At 42.6% G+C, this 23215-nt stretch overlaps 1 protein-coding gene across 3 annotated transcripts in view; it reads right to left on the bottom strand.

Annotated features, from left to right (window-relative positions):
* Positions 1 to 23215, bottom strand: part of LOC129836367 (VPS10 domain-containing receptor SorCS1-like) — a 54385-nt gene that overhangs the window by 20614 nt on the left and 10556 nt on the right. For 2 of the 3 annotated variants that reach the window (XM_055902428.1, XM_055902427.1), the window contains exons 3-12: positions 22467 to 22566; positions 21928 to 22086; positions 20978 to 21051; positions 18192 to 18256; positions 17013 to 17131; positions 16717 to 16806; positions 2532 to 2711; positions 1280 to 1426; positions 1083 to 1185; positions 310 to 386 (exon numbers count right to left, since the gene is read on the bottom strand). In XM_055902428.1, the coding sequence (XP_055758403.1) occupies positions 310 to 386; positions 1083 to 1185; positions 1280 to 1426; positions 2532 to 2711; positions 16717 to 16806; positions 17013 to 17131; positions 18192 to 18256; positions 20978 to 21051; positions 21928 to 22086; positions 22467 to 22566 (1114 nt within the window). The remainder of the gene's footprint in view (positions 1 to 309; positions 387 to 1082; positions 1186 to 1279; positions 1427 to 2531; positions 2712 to 16716; positions 16807 to 17012; positions 17132 to 18191; positions 18257 to 20977; positions 21052 to 21927; positions 22087 to 22466; positions 22567 to 23215) is intronic. The other variant, XM_055902429.1, reaches the window with a different exon arrangement.

Genomic DNA, 23215 nt, shown 5'->3' on the forward strand with positions numbered 1-23215 from the left:
ATCATGCAACACAGCTACATAGCACATGAAACACAGCAACATAGCACATGCAACATATCATATATACATTTTTTAAAGAGGGCTCATCAAATAAAAACCGCTCCTAAGAAGCTGTATAGGAAAATAATAATAACTGCCCATGGCGTGTGATCAAGGGTAATGTCAATCTATATCATGCATCATTCATTCAGAGTTTGCTCCCTCCTCCAAATGATTGAGTCATAAGCCGATTGATCTTTTCTTCTATGTGTCTGTCGTCTTGATTTTGTGTCACACTTCAGTGGCGCCTGTCTCTTTCAATCACAGTACCTCTCTCCAAGTGTTGCCAGCATCTGAGGTGATGAAAATGCTGACATTATTGGCGGTCAGCTCAGGCCCAATGGTACCTTGATGTAGAAGGTATAGCATAGTTACAGTGTAAACACATTGAACGATTATGAACTTTCCTTTTATGCTTTCTCATCCCACATTACAAAATATTTAATGAACAATTAAATAAAAAATAAAGATGCATACACACTGCATCAGGCTACAGCTCTCCTAAAAAGTGAGAATTTACTGAGACATTCAGACATTCCAATCTTTTCTTCAATATCTGTTTTTGTCAACCATCTGTGAGTATAGATGTGCAGGCATACTGTGATCAATTTCACAGTGCAAACAGATCTGACCAAATGGTTTTAAGGCAGAATGCCAGCAAGATAACAGGGGTCTTTAACAGTGGAAAAAGAGCAAAGTGCAAGAGTTGTATAAAAACTGCAAATTGGGAACCATAGGCCTATACTACAAAGCAGGATCAAGGAGTTAGCCAGTTAACTTGCCTAATTATTTGGAAATAAATAAATAAAAATTGGAAAGATAAGCTTGAAATTGGCATGGTCAAATTGACTCAATAACCTAAAATACATATCTAAGTTTATCTTTCTTAATGAACAAGAAAATCTATAGTTATTTCTGGTTGTTTATCAAAGTTAGCTGGCTAAGTAATTGATCCTGCTTTGTTCTATACCCCTCTGAGGGAGAGCAGAGGTCCTTGTGGGCATTGCTAAAAAAATAAACTAAAGTTATCAAATAGTGCTTACCTGATGCCACTATAATTCCTGGAGCTGATTCTTTGCTGACTATGTTTCCAGACGTGTACGGGTTGTCAGACACATGAAGATGCAGGTGCAATGAACAATAGGGCTAAAAAATACCAAAACAAAAAGACATAAGGTGGTTTATAGACCACAACTGTTACACGTTTTCAGATATTGCTCACTTGCAAATGCAGACTCACCTGTACACAGTAGAGTCTGGTACCGCTCAGATCAGTGGTAGGAGCATGTAGAAGACGCCAGTCTCGCCCCTTATTGTAAGTGATAAATGTTTTCACTTCGTTCTCGACAACTTTATTTGACAAGAACACCCCTTTTATCCCTGCTACCTAGGAACACGTGAGAAACAGAGACAGGAAAAAAATATTGAGGGTCAAAAGCTACAACTGTAAATGATTCAAACATAAGTAAAGCTGAAGCCTTAGTTTTGAGGTGGAACGCGATAGCATTTCTGACAGGGAGCACTACTTTGGACCATCTGTGGGTCTCTGCAGAGTGAAAACAACATATGGCGGAGCCCAAAGACATTTCTATTTCTTTGTATTTACAAACGGAGATGCATGTACTGCACTCACACAGCACTCACTCCAGTACATCCTGCTCCTCAATCCAGAGTGCACACATTTTGTATCAAGAAATGTCTATGACCTTTTCGTAGCTTTACTGGATAAGCCATTTCCTATACATATTCAGAGTGCCTTTACAAAAAGGGTTCACAGTCAGTGTGTTTGGTCCTGTGAGCTTCAACACGTATTCTGGTTTTAATGGAGACAATGAGCAATGAGAGTAATCGTTGCTGATAGCTATCTAGGCTGTATGGTTGTATTAACGTAATTACATGAGTAGCTTTTACTGCTAGTTCAGGATGAAGGTAATCAGTGCTGATTACATGTGCGGGTAGGCATTGCTTTGTAGGGTCGTTAGTAGCGCTATACCTAGCGGTCAGTGAAGACAGATATGGGTGCAGGTTCTACAGTAGCTGAAGTTAATATAGTAGAAGTGAATCAAGAATTATTGTGTGTAGAACTGGAAATGTGCTAACGTAACAATGATACAAACTGTACCTTATAAAATGAGATCATCTTGGTTACGCATGGACCTGCTAGTTAATGGCTAACAAAACTCTATACTTCATAGATGTAGATCATAACGATCTGATATTGTATGAGTAAATGTATGCTAATATATTCTAATAACGCTGCATACTTTGATATGGCAGGTCTTCATGATTGATGTACAGTATGTGTTCGCTTAAATTACTAACATATGAAATAATGGGGAACAGCCGGGATCGATGCTTCAAAAAGATGCCCAGCTGTTACAAGGCAAGGGCACTCCAGTACCATCTGTGCCATAAAGGCTGAGACCTCTTGTCAGAAGTGGTAGTGTGCATACAAACAGGGATGGCACTCTAACTAAGCCGTTGCTACATACCTCATAGAGGTCTATCATAACGTTGCCTTCTGGTCCCCCACTGCTCACTACGTTTTCCAGGGCCAGAGTGAAGAAGAGACCGCGGGCCTCTGACATGTACAAGTTGTAGGAGTCATTCTGGTGCCAATCCTGCACTGCTGCCACCACCTGGTTATCATCTGTGCTGATTATCTGCAAGTCCTGGAAATAAATTATTAGTTAGGATCCTATACCATACAAACATTATTTTCATTAGGGATTTTGTTTCAGGACTGCAGTGGAACCCAATGACCACAAATGGGTTGAGTTAACGTTGTTTCCATGTTATTTCATTTAGAAAATGCAATGTGATGATTTTGAATCAACGTTGAAAACTGATCGGATTTGCAACAATTCATCAACTTAAGGGAATTTCTGTGATGTTTGTCTTTTTTTCACACAAGTTTTAACTTAAATCAAACGACATGTTTTTTTGTTGTTTTTTTTACGTTGAATTCCCGTTAGTGTCCAGTGGCGTAATTCTGCACACAACTGTAGAGGCAAGTTAAGCCATTTTTTATATTAACAAACATGCAGTCTCTACATACAGTACTTGTCAAAGGTTGACACACCTACTCATTCAAGGGTTTTTATTTATTTGTACTATTTTCTACATTGTAGAATAATAGTGTAGACATCAAAACTATGAAAGTAACACATATGTAATCATGTAGTAACCAAAAAAGTGTGAAACAAATCAAAATATATTTTATATTTGAGATTCTTCAAAGTAGCCATCCTCTGCCTTGATGACAGCTTTGCAAACTCTTGGCATTCTCTCAACCAGCTTCATGAAGAATGCTTTTCCAATAGTCTTGAAGGAGTTCCCACATATCAAATCAATCAAATCAAATCAATTTTATTTGTCAAATACACATGTTTAGCAGATGTTATTGTGGGTGTAGCGAAATGCTTGTGCTTCTAGCTCCGACAGTGCAGTAATATCTAAAAAGTAATATCTAACAGATTCACAACATATACCGAAAAAAAACATAGATTAAGAATATACATACATATATGTCAGAGTGGAATTGGACTAAGAAACAGTGGCATAGGATAGAGTACAGTATATATGAACTCAGCAAAAAAAGAAATGTCCTCTCACTGTGAACTGCATTTATTTTCAGCAAACTTAACATGTGTAAATATTTGTATGAACATAACAAGATTCAACAACTGAGACATAAACTGAACAAGTTCCACAGACATGTGACTAACAGAAATGGAATAATGCGTCCCTGAACAAAGGGGGGGTCAAAATTAAAAGTAACAGTCCAAATCTGGTGTGGCCACCAGCTGCATTAAGTACTGCAGTGCATCTCCTCCTCATGGACTGCACCAGATTTGCCAGTTCTTGCTGTGAGATGTTACCCCACTCTTCCACCAAGGCACCTGTAAGTTCCCGGACATTTCTTTGGGGAACGGCCCTAGCCCTCACCCTCCGATCCAACAGGTCCTAGATGTGCTCAATGGAATTGAGATCCGGGCTCTTCGCTGGCAATGGTAGAACACTGACATTCCTGTCTTGCAGGAAATCACGCTCAGAACGAGCAGTATGGCTGGTGGCATTGCAATGACTGCCTGCAACGACAACAAGCTCAGTCCGATGATGCTGTGACACACCGCCCCAGACCAAGACGGACCCTCCACTTCCAAATCAATCCCGCTCCAGAGAACAGGCCTCGGTGTAACACTCATTCCTTCGACGATAAACGCGAATCTGACCATCACCCCTGGTGAGACTAAACCATGACTCGTCAGTGAAGAGCACTTTTTGCCAGTCCTGTCTGGTCCAGCAACGGTGGGTTTGTACCCATAGGCGATGTTGTTGCTGGTGATGTCGGGTGAGGACCTGCCTTACAACAGTCCTACAAGCCCTGAGCCCTGAGTCCTCTCTCAGCCTATTGCGGACAGTCTGAGCACTGATGGAGGGATTGTGCGTTCCTGGTGTAACTCGGGCAGTTGTTGTTGCCATCCTGTACCTGTGCCGCAGGTGTGATGTTCGGATGTACCGATCCTGAGCAGGTGTTGTTACACATGGTCTGCCACTGTGAGGACGATCAGCTGTCCGTCCTGTCTTCCTGTAGCACTGTCTTAGGTGTCTCACAGTACGGACATTGCAATTTATTTCCCTGGCCACATCTGCAGTCCTCATGCCTCCTTGCAGCATGTCTAAGGCACGTTCACGCAGATAAGCAGGGACCCTGGGCATCTTTCTTTTGGTGTTTTTCAGAGTCAGTAGAAAGGCCTCTTTAGTGTCCTAAGTTTTCATAACTGTGACCTTAATTGCCTACCGTCTGTAAGCTGTTAGTGTTTTAACGACCGTTCCACAGGTGCATGTTCATAAATTGTTTATGGTTCATTGAACAAGCATGGGAAACAGTGTTTAAACACTTTACAATGAAGATCTGTGAAGTTATTTGGATTTTTACGAATCATCTTTGAAAGACAGGGTCCTGAAAAAGGGTTGTTTCTTTTTTTGCTGAGTTTAAATGAGATGGGTGATTAGCCATATTCTGTTATAATCTCCAGCCGGCACAGCCAGACTGGCCACTCCTCAAAACCTGGTTCTTCTCTAGGTTTCTTCCTAGGTTCTGGCCTTTCTAGGAAGTTTTTCCTAGCCACTATGCTTCTTCATCTGCATTGCTTGCTGTTTGGGGTTTTAGGCTGGATTTCTGTACAACACTTTGTGACATTGGCTGATGTAAAAAGAGCTTTATAAATACATTTGATTGATTGATTGATTGATTGAGTGATGCAATATTTACAAACAATTAAAGTGACTAAGATACCGTAGAATAGTATAGAGTACAGTTTACACATATGAGATGAGTAATGCAAGATACATTATTAAAGTGGCGAGTGTTAAATTTCCTTAAAGTGTCCAGTGATTCCTAATCTATGTCTACAGGCAGCAGCCTCTGACGTGCTGGAGATGGCTGTTTAACAGTCAATGGTGTAGTATAGAATACAATACAGTATATACATAAGAATGAGTATATGTATATGTATATGTACCTAGATGTCTGGTTAGACTGTAAACTCTCCTTCCAGACTCACATCAAACATCTCCAATCCAAAGTTAAATCTAGAATTGGCTTCCTATTTCGCAACAAAGCATCCTTCACTCATGCTGCCAAACATACCCTCGTAAAACTGACCATCCTACCGATCCTCGACTTTGGCGTTGTCATTTACAAAATAGCCTCCAATTCCCTACTCAATAAATTGGATGCAGTCTATCACAGTGCCATCCGTTTTGTCACCAAAACCCCATATACTACCCACCACTGCGACCTGTACGCTCCCGTTGGCTGGCCCTCGCTTCATACTCGTCACCAAACCCACTGGCTCCAGGTCATCTACAAGACCCTGCTAGGTAAAGTCCCCCCTTATCTCAGCTCGCTGGTCACCATAGCAGCACCCACCTGTAGCACGCGCTCCAGCAGGTATATCTCTCTGGTCACCCCCAAAGCCAATTCCTCCTTTGGCCACCTCTCCTTCCAGTTCTCTGCTGCCAATGACTGGAACAAACTATAAAAATGTCTGAAACTCGAAACACTTATCTCCCTCACTAGCTTTAAGCACCAGCTGTCAGAGCAGCTCACAGATTACTGCACCTGTGCATAGCCCATCTATAATTTAGCCCAATCAACGACCTCTTCCCCGACTGTATTTATTTATTTTTGCACCCCATTATTTCTATTTCTACTTTGCACATTCTTCCACTGCAAATCTACCATTCTAGTGTTTTACTTGCTATATTGTATTTACTTCGCCACCATGGCCTTTTTTTGCCTTTACCTCCCTTATCTCACCTCATTTGCTCACATTGTATATAGACTTATTTTTCTACTGTATTATTGACTGTATGTTTGTTTTACTCCATGTGTAACTCTGTGTTGTTGTATGTGTCGAATTGCTTTGCTTTATCTTGGCCAGGTCGCAATCATTAGAAAGCAAATTACGGACTCCTCTTTAAATCTGCGTATTCCTCCAAAGCTCAGTTGTCCTGAGTCTGCACAACTCTGCCAGGACCTAGGATCAAGAGAGACACTCAAGTGTTTTAGTACTATATCTCTTGACACAATGATGAAAATAATCATGGCCTCTAAACCTTCAAGCTGCATACTGGACCCTATTCCAACTAAACTACTGAAAGAGCTGCTTCCTGTGCTTGGCCCTCCTATGTTGAACATGATAAATGGCTCTCTATCCACCGGATGTGTACCAAACTCACTAAAAGTGGCAGTAATAAAGCCTCTCTTGAAAAAGCCAAACCTTGACCCAGAAAATATTAAAAAACTATCGGCCTATATCGAATCTTCCATTCCTCTCAAAAAAAATTGAAAAAGCTGCTGCACAGCAACTCACTGCCTTCCTAAAGACAAACAATGTATACGAAATGCTTCAGTCTGGTTTTAGACCCCATCATAGCACTGAGACTGCACTTGTGAAGATGGTAAATTACCTTTTAATGGCGTCAGACCGAGGCTCTGCATCTGTCCTCGTGCTCCTAGACCTTAGTGCTGCTTTTGATACCATCGATCACCACATTCTTTTGGAGAGATTGGAAACCCAAATTGGTCTACACGGACAAGTTCTGGCCTGGTTTAGATCTTATCTGTCGGAAAGATATCAGTTTGTCTCTGTGAATGGTTTGTCCTCTGAAAAATCAACTGTAAATTTCGGTCTGTTCTTCAAGGTTCCGTTTTAGGACCACTATTGTTTTCACTATATATTTTACCTCTTGGTGATGTCATTCGAAAACATAATGTTAACTTTCACTGCTAAGCGGATGACACACAGCTGTACAATTCAATGAAACATGGTGAGGCCCCAAAATTGCCCTCTAGAAGCCTGTGTTTCAGACATAAGGAAGTGGATGGCTGCAAACTTTCTACTTTTAAACTTGGACAAACAGAGATGCTTGTTCTAGGTCCCAAGAAACAAAGAGATCTTCTGTTGAATCTGACAATTAATCTTGATGGTTGTACAGTCGTCTCAAATAAAACTGTGAAGGACTTCGGCGTTACTCTGGACCCTGATCTCTCTTTTGATGAACATATCAAGACTGTTTCAAGGACAGCTTTTTCCATCTACGTAACATTGCAAAAATCAGAAACTTTCTGTCCAAAAATGATGCAGAAAAATTAATCCATGCTTTGTTACTTCTAGGTTAGACTACTGCAATGCTCTACTTTCCGGCTACCCGGATAAAGCACTAAATAAACTTCAGTTAGTGCTAAATACGGCTGCTAGAATCCTGACTAGAACTAAAAAAATGTATCATATTACTCCAGTGCTAGCCTCCCTACACTGGCTTCCTGTTAAGGCAAGGGCTGATTTCAAGGTTTTACTGCTAACATACAAAGCATTACATGGGCGTGCTCCTACCTATCTTTCCGATTTGGTTCTGCCGTACATACCTACACGTACGCTACGGTCACAAGACGCAGGCCTCCTAATTGTCCCTAGAATTTCAAAGCAAACAGCTGGAGGCAGGGCTTTCTGTAACGGCAGTCTAAGTCGTCCTCCTCATCGGACGAGGAGAGGCGAGAAGGATCGGAAGACCAATGTACAGCGTGGTAAGTTTCCATGATTTAATAACACGAAAACTAGACAAAATACAAAACAACAAACAAACCTACCGTCACAGTCCCGTGTGGCACAAACACTGACACAGGAAACAACCACCCACAAAATCCCAACACAAAACAAGCCACCTATATATGATTCTCAATCAGGGACAACGGTTGACAGCTGCCTCTGATTGAGAACCATATTAGGCTAAACACAGAAACAGACAAACTAGACACACAACATAGAATGCCCACCCAGCTCACGTCCTGACCAACACTAAAACAAGCAAAACACATAAGCACTATGGTCAGGACGTGACAGTACCCCCCTCCTGAGGTGCGGACTCCGAACGCACCCCTAAAACTCAAGGGGAGGGTCTGGGTGGGCATCTGTCCGCGGTGGCGGCTCCGGCGCAGGACGAGGCCACCACTCCACCATTGTCTTTGTCCCCCTCCTTAGCGTCCTTTGAGTGGCAACCCTCGCCCCCGACCCTGGTCTAGGAACCTTCACAAAAGTCCCCCCTAGACAGAGAGGTAGCTCAGGACAGAGAGGTAGCTCAGGACAGAGAGGTAGCTCAGGACAGAGAGGTAGCTCAGGACAGAGAGGTAGCTCAGGACAGAGAGATAGCTCAGGACAGAGAGGTAGCTCAGGACAGAGAGGTAGCTCAGGACTGGCAGGCAGCTCTGACAGCTCCTGACTGGCTGGTGGCTCTGGCAGCTCCTGACTGGCTGGCGGCTCTGGCAGCTCCTGACTGGCTGGCGGCTCTGGCGGCTCCTGACTGACGGACGATTCTAGCGGCTCCTGACTGACGGGCGGCTCTGACGGCTCGGGACAAACGGGCGGCTCTGAAGGCTCGGGACAGACGGGCGGCTCTGACGGCTCGGGACAGACGGGCGGCTCTGACGGCTCGGGACAGACGGGCGGCTCTGACGGCTCGGGACAGACGGGTGGCTCGGACGGCGCTGGGCAGACGGATGGCTCAGACGGCGCTGGGCAGACGGATGGCTCAGACGGCGCTGGGCAGGCAGGCAGCTCAGACGGCGCTGGGCAGGCAGGCAGCTCAGACGGCGCTGGGCATGGTACCGGCACTGGAGGTACTGGGTTGGAGACACGCACCATAGGGAGAGTGCGTGGAGGAGGAACAGAGTTCTGGAGACGCACAGGAAGCCTGGTGCGTGGTGTAGGCACTGGTGGTACTGGGCTGGGGCGGGAAGGTGGCGCCGGATATATCGGACCGTGCAGGCATACTGGCTCCCTTGAGCACCGAGCCTGCCTAACCTTACCTGGTTGAATGCTCCCCGTAGCCCGACCAGTGCGGGGAGGTGGAATAACCCGCACTGGGCTGTGTTGGTGACCCGGTGACACCATGCGTAAGGCTGGTGTCATGTATGCCGGCCCGAGGAGACGCACTGGAGACCAGACGCGTTGAGCCGGCTTCATGGTACCTGGCTCGATGCCCACTCTAGCCCGGCCGATACGTGGAGCTGGAATGTACCGCACCGGGCTAAGCACACGTACAGGAGACTCCGTGCGCTCTCCCGCAAAACACGGTGTCTGCCCGTACTCTCGCTCTCCACGGTAAGCCCGGGAAGTTGGCGCAGGTCTCCTACCTGACTTCGCCACACTCCCCTTTAGGCCCCCCCCCCATACATTTTTGGGTGAGCCTCTCGGGCTTCCAGCCGCTCTGCCTTGCTAGCGCCTCATAATGCCGCCTCTCCGCTTTTGCTGCCTACAGCTCCGCTTTGGGGCGGCGACACTCTTCTGGCTCTGCCCAGGGTCCTTCACCGTCTAGAATTTCCTCCCATGTCCATTCCTCCTGGTACCGCTGCTGCTGTCGCTGCTGCCCGTTGCCACGCTGCTTGGTCCGGGTTTGGTGGGTGGTTCTGTAACGGCAGTCTAAGTCATCCTCCTCATCGGACGAGGAGAGGCGAGAAGGATCGGAAGACCAATGTACAGCGTGGTAAGTTTCCATGATTTAATAACACGAAAACTAGACAAAATACAAAACAACAAACGAACCAACCGTCACAGTCCCGTGTGGCACAAACACTGACACAGGAAACAACCACTCACAAAATCCCAACAAAACAAGCCACCTATATTTAATTCTCAATCAGGGACAACGATTGACAGCTGCATCTGATTGAGAACCATATTAGGCTGAACACAGAAACAGACAAACTAGACACACAACATAGAATGCCCACCCAGCTCACGTCCTGACCAACACTAAAACAAGCAAAACACATAAGCACTATGGTCAGGACGTGACAGATTTCTCCTATAGAACTCCATTTTTATGGAATGGTCTGCCTACCCATGTGAGAGACGCAGACTCGGTCTCAACCTTTAAGTCGTTACTGAAGACTCATCTCTTCAGTGGGTCATATGATCGAGTGTAGTCTGGCCCAGGAGTGTGAAGGTGAACGGAAAGGCTCTGGAGCAACGAACCACCCTTGCTGTCTCTGCCTGGGCGGTTCCCCTCTCTCCACTGGGATTCTCTGCCTCTAAACTTATTACAGGTGCTGAGTCACTGGCTTACTGGTGCTCTTCCATGCCATCCCTAGGAGGGGTGCGTCACTTGAGTGGGTTTAGTCACTGACGTGGTCTTCCTGTCTGGGTTGGCGCCCCCCTTGGGTTGTACTGTGGCAGAGATCTTTGTGGGCTATACTCGGCCTTGTCTCAGGATGGTAAGTTGGTGGTTGAAGATATCCCTCTAGTGGTGTGGGGTCTGTGCTTTGGCAAAGTGGGTGGGGTTATATCCTGCCTGTTTGGCCCTGTCCGGGGGTATCATCGGATGGGGCCACAGTGTCTCCTGACCCCTCCTGTCTCAGCCTCCAGTATTTATGCTGCAGTAGTTTATGTGTCAGGGGGCTAGGGTCAGTCTGTTATATCTGGAGTACTTCTCCTGTCTTATCTGGTGTCCTGTGTGAATTTAAGTATGCTCTCTCTAATTCTCTCTTTCTCTCTATCTTGCTTTTTTTCTCTCGGAGGACCTGAGCCCTAGGACCATGCCTCAGGACTACCTGGCATGATGACTCCTTGCTGTCCCCAATCCACCTGGTCGTGCTGCTGCTCCAGTTTCAACTGTTCTGCCTGCGGCTATGGAACCCTGACCTGTTCACCGGACATGCTACCTGTCCCAGACCTGCTGTTTTCAACTCTCTAGAGACAGCAGGAGCGGTAGAGATACTCTTAATGAACGGCTATGAAAAGTCAACAGACATTTACTCCTGATGTGCTGACTTGTTGCACCCTCGACAACTACTGTGATTATTATTATTTGACCATGCTGTTTATTTATGAACATTTGAACATCTTTTCCATGTTCTGTTTTAATCTCCACCCGGCACAGCTAGAAGAGGACTGGCCACCCCTCATAGCCTGGTTCCTCTCTAGGTTTCTTCCTAGGTTTTGGCCTTTCTAGGGAGTTTTTCCTAGCCACCGTGCTTCTAAACCTGCATTGCTTGCTGTTTGGGGTTTTAGGCTGGGTTTCTATACAGCACTTTGAGATATCAGCTGATGTAAGAAGGGCTATATGAATAAATTTGATTTGATTTGATTCTCAACTTGCCTACCTGGTTAAATAAAGGTGAAATAAAATAAATAAAAATGTTTACGAAGGACGTACAGTATACAGTATACGTCTTGAAGGAGTTCCCACATATGTTAAGCACTTGTTGGATGCTTTTCCTTCACTCCGTGGTCCAACTCATCCCAAACCATCTCAATTGGGTTGAGTTTGGGTAATTGTGGTGGCCAAGTCATCTGATGGAGCACTCCATCACTCTCATTCTCGGTCAAACTAGATTGGATGGCGTATCGCTGCAGAGTGCTGTGGGAGCCATACCGGTTAAGTATGCCTTGAATTCTAAATAAATCACTGACAGTGTCACGAGCAAAGCACCCCCACACCATCACACCTCCTCCTCCTCCATGCTTCACGGTGGGAACCACACATGCAGAGATCATCCATTCACCTACTCTGTGGAACCAAAAATCTCAAAAGGACAGATTTCCACCGGTCTAATGTCAATTGCTAGTGTTTCTTGGCCCAAGCAAGTCTCTTATTATCACTGGTGTCCTTTAGTAGTGTTTTTTTTGCAGCAAATCGACCATGAAGGCCTCATTCACGCAGTCTCCTCTGAACAGTTTATGTTGAGATGTGTCTGTTACTTGAACTCTGTGAAGCATTTATTTGGGCTGTAATCTCAGGTGCAGATAACTCTAATGAACGTATCCTCTGCAGCAGAGGTAACTCTGGGTCTTCCTTTCCTGTTGCAGTCCTCATAAAAGTCAGTTTCATCACAGCGCCTGATGGTTTTTGCGACTGCACTTAAAGAAACTTTCAAAGTTCTTGAAATGTTCCGTATTGATAGACCTTCATGTCTTAAAGTGATGGACTGTCATTTCTCTTTCCTTATTTGAGCTATTCTATGGACTTGGTCTTTTACCAAATAGGGATGTCTTGTGTATACCACCGTTACCTTGTCACAACACAACTGATTGGCTCAAACGCATTAAGAACTAAATAAATTCCACAAATGAACTTTTAACAAGGCACAACTGTTAATTGAAATGCATTCCAGGTGACTCCCTCATGAAGCTGGTTGAGAGAATGCCAAGAGTGTGCAAATCTGTCATCAAGGCAAAAGGTGGCTACTTAGAAGAATCTCAAATATAACATATATTTTGATTTGTTTAACACTTTTTGGTTACTACATGATTCCGTATGTGTTATGTCATAGTTTTGACGTCTTCAATATTCCAATGTAGGCAAACTTTTGACTGGTACTGTATATTTCAGGATGTTATGTATCGCTGGAAATAATCAGAATTCATGTGAACATTACAGTTTTGAAAACATAGCTTGTCCAGAAAAAGTGGTCTCTTGGCACAACTTACCCTGGTTACGGGATAAGTTGAGCTGCGGGACAGGGTAAGTTAAGCCACCTGCACATTTCTGTACTGAATGAAAAATTACCACTACATTTTCAACATGACAAAGCGAAAACAGGTTTATAGACAGAAAAAAACAGAAATACCTTATTTACATAAGTATTCAGACCCTTTGCTATGAGACTTTAAATTGAGCTCAGGTGCATCCTGTTTCCATTGACCATCCTTGAGATGAGTCCACCTGTGGTCCACCTGTGGTAAATTCATTTGATTGGACATGATTTGGAAAGGCACACACCTGTCTATGTAAGGTCCCACAGTTGACAATGAATGGCAGAGCAAAAACCAAGCCATGAGATCGAAGGAATTGTCCGTAGAGCTCCGAGACAGGATTGTGTCGAGGCACAGATCTGGGGAAGGGTACCAAAACATTTCTGCAGCATTGAAGGTCCCCAAGAATACAGTGGCCTCCATCGTTCTTAAATGGAAGAAGTTTGGAACCACCGAGGCTCTTCCTAGAGCTGGCCGCCTGGCCAAACTGAGTAATGACTATTTGACCAAGAAGGAGAGTGATGGAGTGCTGCATCAGATGACCTGCCTTCCACAATCAGTCAACCTCCAATTGAGATGGTTTGGGATGAGTTGGACTGCAGAGGGAAGGACAAGCAGCCAACAAGTGATCAGAATATGTGGGAACTCCTTCAAGACTGGTTGAGGGAATGCCAAGAGTGTGCAAAGCTGTCATCAAGGCAAAAGGTGGCTACTTTTTGAAGAATCTAAAATATATTTGTTTACTACATGATAGTTGATGTCTTCAGTAATATTATACAATGTAGAAAATAGTAAAAATAAAGAAAAACCCTTGAATGAGTAGGTGTGTCCAAACTTTTGACTGATTCTCTCTCTCTCTCTCTCTCTCTCTCTCGTCCGGCTGCCTCTCCTCTCTGCTCTCTCCTCTCTCTCCTCTTCCTCTCTCTCTCTCTCTCTCTCTCTCTCTCTCTCTCTCTCTCTCTCTCTCTCTCTCTCTCTCTCTCTCTCTCTCTCTCTCTCTCTCTCTCTCTCTCTCTCTCTCTCGCTCCTCTCTCTCTCTCTCTCTCTCTCTCTCTCTCTCTCTCTCTCTCTCCTCTCTCTCTCTCTCTCTCTCTCTCTCTCTCTCTCTCTCTCTCTCTCTCTCTCTCTCTCTCTCTCTCTCTCTCTCTCTCTCTCTACACACTGAGTATACTAAACATTAGGAAAATCCTTCTAGTATTGAGTTGCAACCCCCCTTTTGCCCTCTGAACAGCCTCAATTCTTCAGAGCATAGAGGTGTTGAAAGTGTTCCACAGGGATACTGGCCCATGTTGACTCCAATGCTTCCCACAGTTGTGCCAAGTTGGCTGGATGTCCTTTGGGTGGTGGACCATTCTTGATACACACAGGAAACTGATGTGCGTGAAAAATCCAGCAGTGTTGCAGTTCTTGACACAAACCGGTGCATCTGGCACCTACTACCATACCCCTTTAAAAGGCACGTCAATATTTTGTCTTGCGCATTCACCCTCCAAATGGCACACATTCACAATCCATATCTCAATTGTCTCAAGGCTTAAAAATCCTATTTTAATCTGTCTCCTCCCCTTCATCTATACTGAATGTTAAAATGGTCAGTTTCAATCGGCTGATTATAGCCGTCCCTTCAAGTTAGTTCTAGTCGGTCAATTTAATCTCCTATTCAGACGACCCCCAGTTTTGTTAATTTCTTATTGGTCAAGGTCACGCCAAAAACGTATCACCACATCTCGTTCAGCCTATCAATAGCCTTGGTTCCCAGGACTTCAGATTCAGTTAGTCTTTGACCTCAGCATGCTGTGTGATCAGAAACATGCTTTCCCTAATCTGATGAGCTCTTCCACAGTTTCCCTCCTGCTGAACTTTTCCTCCTGTGGACAGGATACCTGTATGTCTGATGTTTATTGTGCGTGCATCTGTCATATTATGTGGAGCTACGTTTTTTGGTCTATTGTGCATAATTACTGTGTGTTGAGTTGTTAGCTAGTTGTTAGCTAACTCGCGCTCCCGCTAGCATCAGCACTACCGTTAGCATTAGAATGCATGAGCTTTTTGTTATGACTGTTAGCGATTAGCCGTTTATTAGTATTACTCATGTATGGTGTAAGGCTATTTTTTATTATATATAGTGGATGCTACAGGCCTTAAGTCAGCACCTAAGGTTTCTTATTACATTCATGGTCCTTCAATTCTCCCCAACCCTACCCTTAATTTTCACTGATTGAAATGGATTTAACAAGTGACATCAGTAAGGGATCATTGCTTTCACCTGGTCAGTCTATGTTCTTAATGTTTTGTACTAAGAAAATGAAGCGAAAATATAAATACAACATGCAACCATTTAAAAGATTTTAATGAGTTAAAAGTTCATATAAGGATCTCATTTAATTTTAATTAATTAATTAGGCACTAATCCATGGATTTCACATGACTGGGAATACAGATATGCATCTGCTGGTCACAGATACCTTAAAAAACAGGTAGGGGCATGGATGAGAAAATCAGTCAGTATCTGGTGTGACCACCATTTGCCTCATGCAGCACAACACATCTCCTTCACATAGATCAGGCTGTTGATTGTGGCCTTGTGGAATGTTGTCCCACTCCTCTTCAATGGCTGTTCGAAGTTGCTGGATATTGGTGGGAACTGCAACACCCTGTGTGTCTTACACGTCGATCCAGACTACCCAAACATGCTCAATGGGTGGCATGTCTGGTGAGTAAGCAGGCCATGGAAGAACACGGACATTATCATCTTCCAGGAATTGTGTACATATCCTTGCGACATGGGGCCGTGCATCATCATGCTGAAACATGAGGTGATAGCGGCAGATGAATGGCACGACAACGGGCCTCATGTTTCATTGAAATTACCATGGATAAAACGCAACTGAGTTCACTGTCTATAGCTTATGCCTGCACATTCAATAACCGCACCGCCCTATGGGGCACTCTGTTCACAACGTTGACATCAGCAAACCGCTCACCGACACGACGCCATACACATGGTCTGTGGTTGTAAGGCTGGTTGGACATAATGATTATTTTTTTTTATATGATGTTAGAGGTGGCTTATGGTAGAGAAACGAACATTCAATTCTCTGGCAACAACTCTGGTGGACATTTCTGCAGTCATCATGCCAATTGCACGTTCCCTCAAAACATCTGTAGCGTTGTGTTGTGTGCACATTTTAGAGTGGCTTTTTATTGTCCCCAGCACAAGGTGCATCTGTGTGATGATCATGCTGTTCATTCAGCTTCTTGATTTGCCACACCTGTCAGGTGGATGGATTATCTGGGCAAAGGAGAAATGCTCACTAACAGGGATGTAACCAAATTTGAGCACCACATTTTTGAGAAAAACGCTTTTTGTGCGTATGGAACATTCCTGGGATTTTTTATTTTAGCTCATGAAACAAGGGACCAACACATTACATGTTGCATTATATTTTCTTTCTGTGTATATATACTTTCTATTAAATGTTTTTCTGATTATTTCATTAAAGTTGGCCTTAGGAAAGCAGGAAAAGCAACAACATTTTTTATCAGTGTTGTGATATCAAAACTGTTCAAAAGGGTAAGAAACTGTTGCTCACTGGATTCATAACAGGATAGTAGTAATACAAGTAATACCCACCTTTGGAAATGTGTACTTAGGCAGCTTCATGGGGAAGAAAGCATTTCTTTTGTATGACACATAATGGACAGGCCGGCCACCCATTGGTACCTAGAGAAACAAAAGTATTACAGTAAATCACTGTAAATTGGGCTGACAGACTACTAATTATGTAACAGTCTTAGTTTTAAGTTTTTATACCATTCTCTGTTGATTTATGGTCATTATTCCTTACAAGGTTACTGTACATTAAGATAGTATTTCACACAACAGTTGTAGTGCCTTTTTATTACCTCAGAAACATTTGAAATTCCCACCTGAATGAATACATACTGGTCCTGAACCACCAGGGAATCCGGGCTGATAAACCCAGGGAAAGGCCTGCCTTTGTTGGCCTCTGTGCAGTTCTGCAGCCTACATGTTATATACTGGGATCCTATAACACAAGTTAAATAATTGCTACAATGTAACAGGAGAAAATAAGTGCTCTGTGACTATTCAATCAGAGACTAGCATTTAATGCCATTGATAGTAGAAAGCAGAAGAGCAGGGAGGCCAATTTCTATTTCCACTATTAACAGAGATGGAATGTGTCCCTCTGTGTTAGCTCTAGCCAAATGAGCCATTCTCCACAGGGACAAGACATTAACACTGGAGCCCTTATGGAACAGACATTCTAAACACTCCATCCAACTTAAGAGCCCAGTCAGACCAACTGCCCCTTAGTAAATTAATAAACTTAATTGTAAAGTAGTGAGTGTGTCTAGATCCAGCCAATTTGCATGGGTGAGAGTTCCAATTTGCATGGGTGAGAGTTCCAATTTGCATGGGTGAGAGTTATGTGTACTTGAAGATCAGTTTCCTCTCAACATGATGACTACTATTGTATAAAAGAGGACTGCTTAGGGCTTTGCACCCCCTTGTAAGTAAATACTGCTGCTACTGCTGTTTATTATCTATGCATATGTCACTTTACCCCTACCTATATGTACAAATTACCTCAACTAACCTGTACCCCCACACATTGACTCAGTACCGGTACCGCCTGTATATAGCCTCGTTATTTTATTATGTTACTTCATATTTAATTTTTTACTTTACTTTATTTGTAAATATTGTCTTACCTCTATTTCTTGAACTGCATTGTTGGTTAAGGACTTGTAAGTATTCGGTGCATGTGACAAATACATTTTGATTTAATTTGATAAGTGTAAGTGTAAATATAGATAAGCGGGTTTTATGCTTTGTTTTTTGGTATTCTATTCCCTTCTGAAAACAATACCTGCAAATGTATGCTGCAGTATTCCAAACTCATTTTGTGTTAAGTTTCCTCCTGTCTGTTTGAAATACGATGATTATATGTAAGGTCTCTGCAATTTTGCACCCTGTAAAGGCTGTTTCGCAGATGGAAGATGTCACTTGTGTGTGTAAATGATCCCTAGATTCCTAATAATAAAATCCCTGAATGTGATGTCCTAGATATGATGATGACTCACGTCTGTCAGAAACACTTGTCTCCAAGTGAATCACTCCTGGTTCTTTGTCCAAACCCAGTTTTGACCTGTGGGGAGAGGAGAGACAACTGAGGAACATTGCAAGTTAGAATTTTCTTTCAAATAAGATATGTGCATTATATGGTAATACCTTATGTTTGGATTTATAATAGTATCAGTTAATTTATGATAGAATCTCAACATTTTCATCAATGACATGTACATTTAGCTCATGATCTAGATATGATCGGTTCATTGAAGAGCATAGGTGTGCCTAAATAAATAATCAGTTAAAACAAGATGAAGAAAGGCACGCTGACATCAAACTGTATGGGAAACATGAATAATCATTCTGTTGGTTCTCATCTACTCCAAAAGGATCCTGTGAACAAAAACAGCACTTCACAGTCATAAAAAGTGAGAGACAGAGAAATTAATCAAAAACAGAACTCAGAACAGAGATATTAATTTACAAATGTCAACCCCTCTGTTCAATCAAGCTAGTTCTACCTTTCTATTAAAACGTCAGCTTCCTTGAGAGGACAAAGTCATGTCGGAAGACATTTGACGGATGACAATATTTGGGATTTCCATTTTGATTCAATTAAATTATAATAGGGAACCTAGCTGCTTGAAATGGCTGAAAAAAATAACAGCGACAACAAAAATTTCCCGTAAACATGGCCCTGTCAATCACTTGGCCTGTGGGGTAATTCAGAGGGAAGGTGCCTCAGAGCCATTTCATCCTTTTTCAATAGAGCCTCAACTGGGAGGCAGCGGTTAAGTGCGGAGTGACAAGAGTGACCACTTGTTGTATAAATAGCAGCTATTGTGGAAGAAAATGGGTTTCTCCTCATTTTCTATACTGTGTCAGTGTCTGAGCCATAATAAAAAAGGTCCCATTCTGCTTCCCTCAGCACTCTGTAATTGCCTTGCTGCTCCATCTATTTTAATGGACTTTCTGTCAAATACTTCATCCTCTTCTATTGGAGAACAGCAGCCCCATGTTCTTAAACAGGTTCCTTATATGTTCCTCTACCACTATGGACTGTATGGACTACATGCTTGCATTGTGTGATCTATAAGGCTTGTTAACAGGTTGATGGTGTAAATCTGCCAATGCGAGTCTACTGTTAACAGTAGATAAACTGCAGTTATGTGGAGCAGCAAAACATATGAAAAGTTAAATGAACTGAAGATATGAGCTGTATTTTCTCCTTGCTGAAATATGCATGCCCTACCTGAATGTAATATTCATACCACAAACAAAACAGATATATCTTTGGTAGGAGGGTGTACACCTTTGTTTGCCTCAGAGATGACAGTTTTATAATTGATGGCAATAATAGCAGGATCATAGAAGTTGTAAACAACAAAGAAATATAGAATGGATACGTAAACCCAAGCCATCTAAAGTAAACCTCTAAATCAAACATTTCATCAATAATATAAAAAGGAGGGCCTCCCAAGTGGTACTAGCTGTGCCACAAGAGATCCTGGTTTGAGTCCAGGGTCTGTCGCAGCCGGCCGTGACCGGGAGACCCATAGGGCGGCGCACAATTGGCCCGTCATCCGGGTTAGGGGAGGGTTTGGCCAGCAGGGATGTTCTTGTCCCATCGCGCACTAGCGACTCCTGTGGCGGGCCGGGCGCAATGCACGCTGACAAGGTCGCCAGGTGTACAGTGTTTCCTCCGACACATTGGTGCAGCTGGCTTCCGGGTTAAGCGGGCATTGTGTCAAGAAGCAGTGCGGCTTGGCTGGGTTGTGTTTCGGAGGACAGACGGCTCTCGACCTTCACCTCTCTCGAGTCCGTACGGGAGTTGCAGCGATGGAACAAGACTATAACTACCAATTGGATAACACTCTGTTAATTTTTTTTTACATTTGATGAATGGAATTGAAAGCTACAATTTTCTAAATAATCCATACAGTACAACCTGTACAGAATCCTCCATGCAAACTGGTATCAATTCATCGTATACCTGTAACTAATTAAAAAGCTAATGTGTTACTCAATATTGCATCCAGCTCTACTCTGCTATCAACTCCATCAGGAAAACTTAGGGCAAATATATGAACTGTTCAGAACAAGAGACCAATAATGACTTTACTTCAATGATACATTGCTTCCACTACATCTTTCTTTGGCTCCTGTCTTGGGCTAAAAAGCACTTGATCATCATTTGTTCCCAAGTGATACAGTTTGTGAAAAAAGTTTTAGTCAAGTTTTGGCCCAATATTAGTAAATGTGAAATATGACCTAATTCATGTATTTTAATTGACTCATCCACTTTAAGAGTTGACGTTGTCCTAATGGCATTATTTATCAAAATGTTAAAAGCTGCCCGATCACCCAATAAGTATTGATCTCCCTTGCCCCCTTTTAAATATAAATTATTTTGTGATTACACATATTCATAGTATCGTTATCTGGCAACAGGGACTACTGCATTAAGTTACTGTATGTCATGGCAAATAATGTAGATTAGTGACAAGTACTAAATACAGTATTTCTTAAGCACAACTGTTGGACCTTAATAAAAGAGTGTAAGAATATCTATTTAAACTATTCATGTGTTCATCAGGACCATAATTGTACATACTATATGCCATGTATTGAGTTCAACTCAGCTACCGGCAGAAGACTAAATTCAATACGACAATTCTGATAGGCTATCAGTTCAGAATACTGTCAGTAGAGGAAGGAATGGTACTTTTAATGAAAATGTAGTACTACTACTTGAAGAATGTGTCCAAAGATGGTGGAAAAGACTGATTTATACTCTCACCAGTAAAATCTGTTGGGGACCACACTGTCATGTACGAGCTGCCATCGTCTTCCAAATTCAACAGAGACGTAGAGCTGAAAGAAAAGAACATCCAAGAGTTTGAGAAAATCTGAAGAGAAAACATGTAATAATATTCCAGAGTTCAAACTAAGAGTTAAAATGAAGAAACTGTCAGACCTGGAGAATTCTCTTTCCCTCTATTTTAGGGACTGTCATGTAAGTCTAATGGAGGCCCATACAAAATGTTAATTATATTGACATGTTTTCCCCCCTTTTTGCAATTTAGAGCACTTTGTTTGAATGTTTTTGTTGAGTGCTGTACAGTTGAAGCTTTAAAGAAGATTTGAAAATAGTACTTTATATTTGAAATACACTTTCAAAGAGTTTCTATTATGACAGGCTCGTTTGGATCAGCTTCTCCCAGTGGTACCTCTCTACCTCCATAGGATTTGTTCCTAATTGACAGCGACACACTTAACCATCAGTATAATCCCTTTGCATTATGCTATTGAGCTCCCTCTTTTGGCAGAGTAGGGCTGTTATCCAAGCTCTCGAAAGACATGTCATCCATCCTGTTATAACAGGCAACTCTTTTTAGAGTTCAGCCTAATTCATAATGATAAGACTTCTACATCATCTGAGAGCACATCACACATACTATTTTACAATACAATCATTTTCTACAGTACTATTGCACTGTATAATACAGCAAACAACTCAATGTATGTAAAAATAGAAATTGGTGCTTTCCCCTCTGGGAGAAGGTAATGCTAATGCAAGAACAAGAACAAGCATACATGTAGAGCACACAGCTACCATTGAAGTAAACATCTTGTTAAAGTCAATAGACTCACTGACATTAACAAGACCCTTGGCTCAATCAATCAATTTGTGTGTGTGCTTTCTCGCCCCTCCTCACTCCTCAGTTCTAATTGACAGGAGACTCTTACCTTCTGGTCGTGGCTGTAAGCCAGGATCCAGTCCTCCTGCTCGGGGTGGAAGAGGAGGCTGAGGATGTCGAAGGCTAAGTGGTACCTCTGATAGGATGCGCCCTCGTCAAAGCTAATGAGCAGGCTGCTCTCCACCTCAGGGTCGGTCAGTAACATGATCTGAGATGAGAGAGGACAGGTCAGGGGATGAGGAGGGAGAGTTATCCTCCTGCTATGACAGCATCCAAAAGGCATGGTGTGCTGTCTATTAGGTCTGCTGTATATTCTGAGGGTGCAAACCATTTTATATAAACGGAGATGATATTAGTAGTAATTCAAATAAAAATGCTGCCACACAAGAGAGTATGAATAAGATTGATATTAGCTCCAAAATCTAACAGGCATGTATGTATGTGTTTTATAAATCACAACATTTAGCAAAGATTATTATTATTATCCATTCATGTTCGTAATGATTAAACTTGATAATTCTACTATTGTTAAGAGTTTTAAGGACATGACAGATATGGTTATGGTAAGGTACATGTATGAGGACGTACCTTTCGTTTGTTATTCGGACTCACGTACAAGTAGCTTAGTATGGTTTTTGGCCCGACCTTTTCATCAAGTTTCTCATACGTGGTTCCATAGTCTGTTGACCTAGAATTCAATTAGGGGATTAACTAAATGAGTTATTCTACTGTTAAAGCGTGTGTCTGAGAGCACAGAGCAATATCAATAATAATACCTATGGTTTAGTACAGTGACGGTATCATTAGGCTTTCGCAGGCAAGCAGAAAATTGAAACTGGAACGACGCAATTTGCTAGTTGAATGGAGAATTGTTCAATTATAATAATAAACATGGATATATGTATGACAGACTACGCAAGGGAATTATATGATTTGTAGTTCATCTAAAACATGTGTCCTAAAACATTGACACCACAATATACATTACAAATGTCTACCCTGTTTCTCACTAACATTCAAAACCAAGCTTGATAACAACTGTGTTGGAGTTGGAGACAGTTACGTAATAATATTAGAAAAGCTACTCCAGAAGCATGTGTATTTCACATTGCCATCTGGTATATTCTGGATGTCAGAAATATTTCAAGTTTAACCCTCCTGTTGTGTTCGTTTCATATTAATTGGTTCTGTGTTCCCGGTCCAAAATGACCGCCCCATTATAGCTGATTATAAATCCATAATAATACATATATTATCACCTAATGTTGTGTTAGATCTTTTTATCAACTTAAGTTCTTGTGAACATTACAAGTTTTGAACTTCTACTTGCTATTTAT

The sequence above is a fragment of the Salvelinus fontinalis genome, chromosome 37 (genome assembly GCF_029448725.1).
Source record: "Salvelinus fontinalis isolate EN_2023a chromosome 37, ASM2944872v1, whole genome shotgun sequence".
Lineage (NCBI taxonomy): Eukaryota > Metazoa > Chordata > Actinopteri > Salmoniformes > Salmonidae > Salvelinus > Salvelinus fontinalis.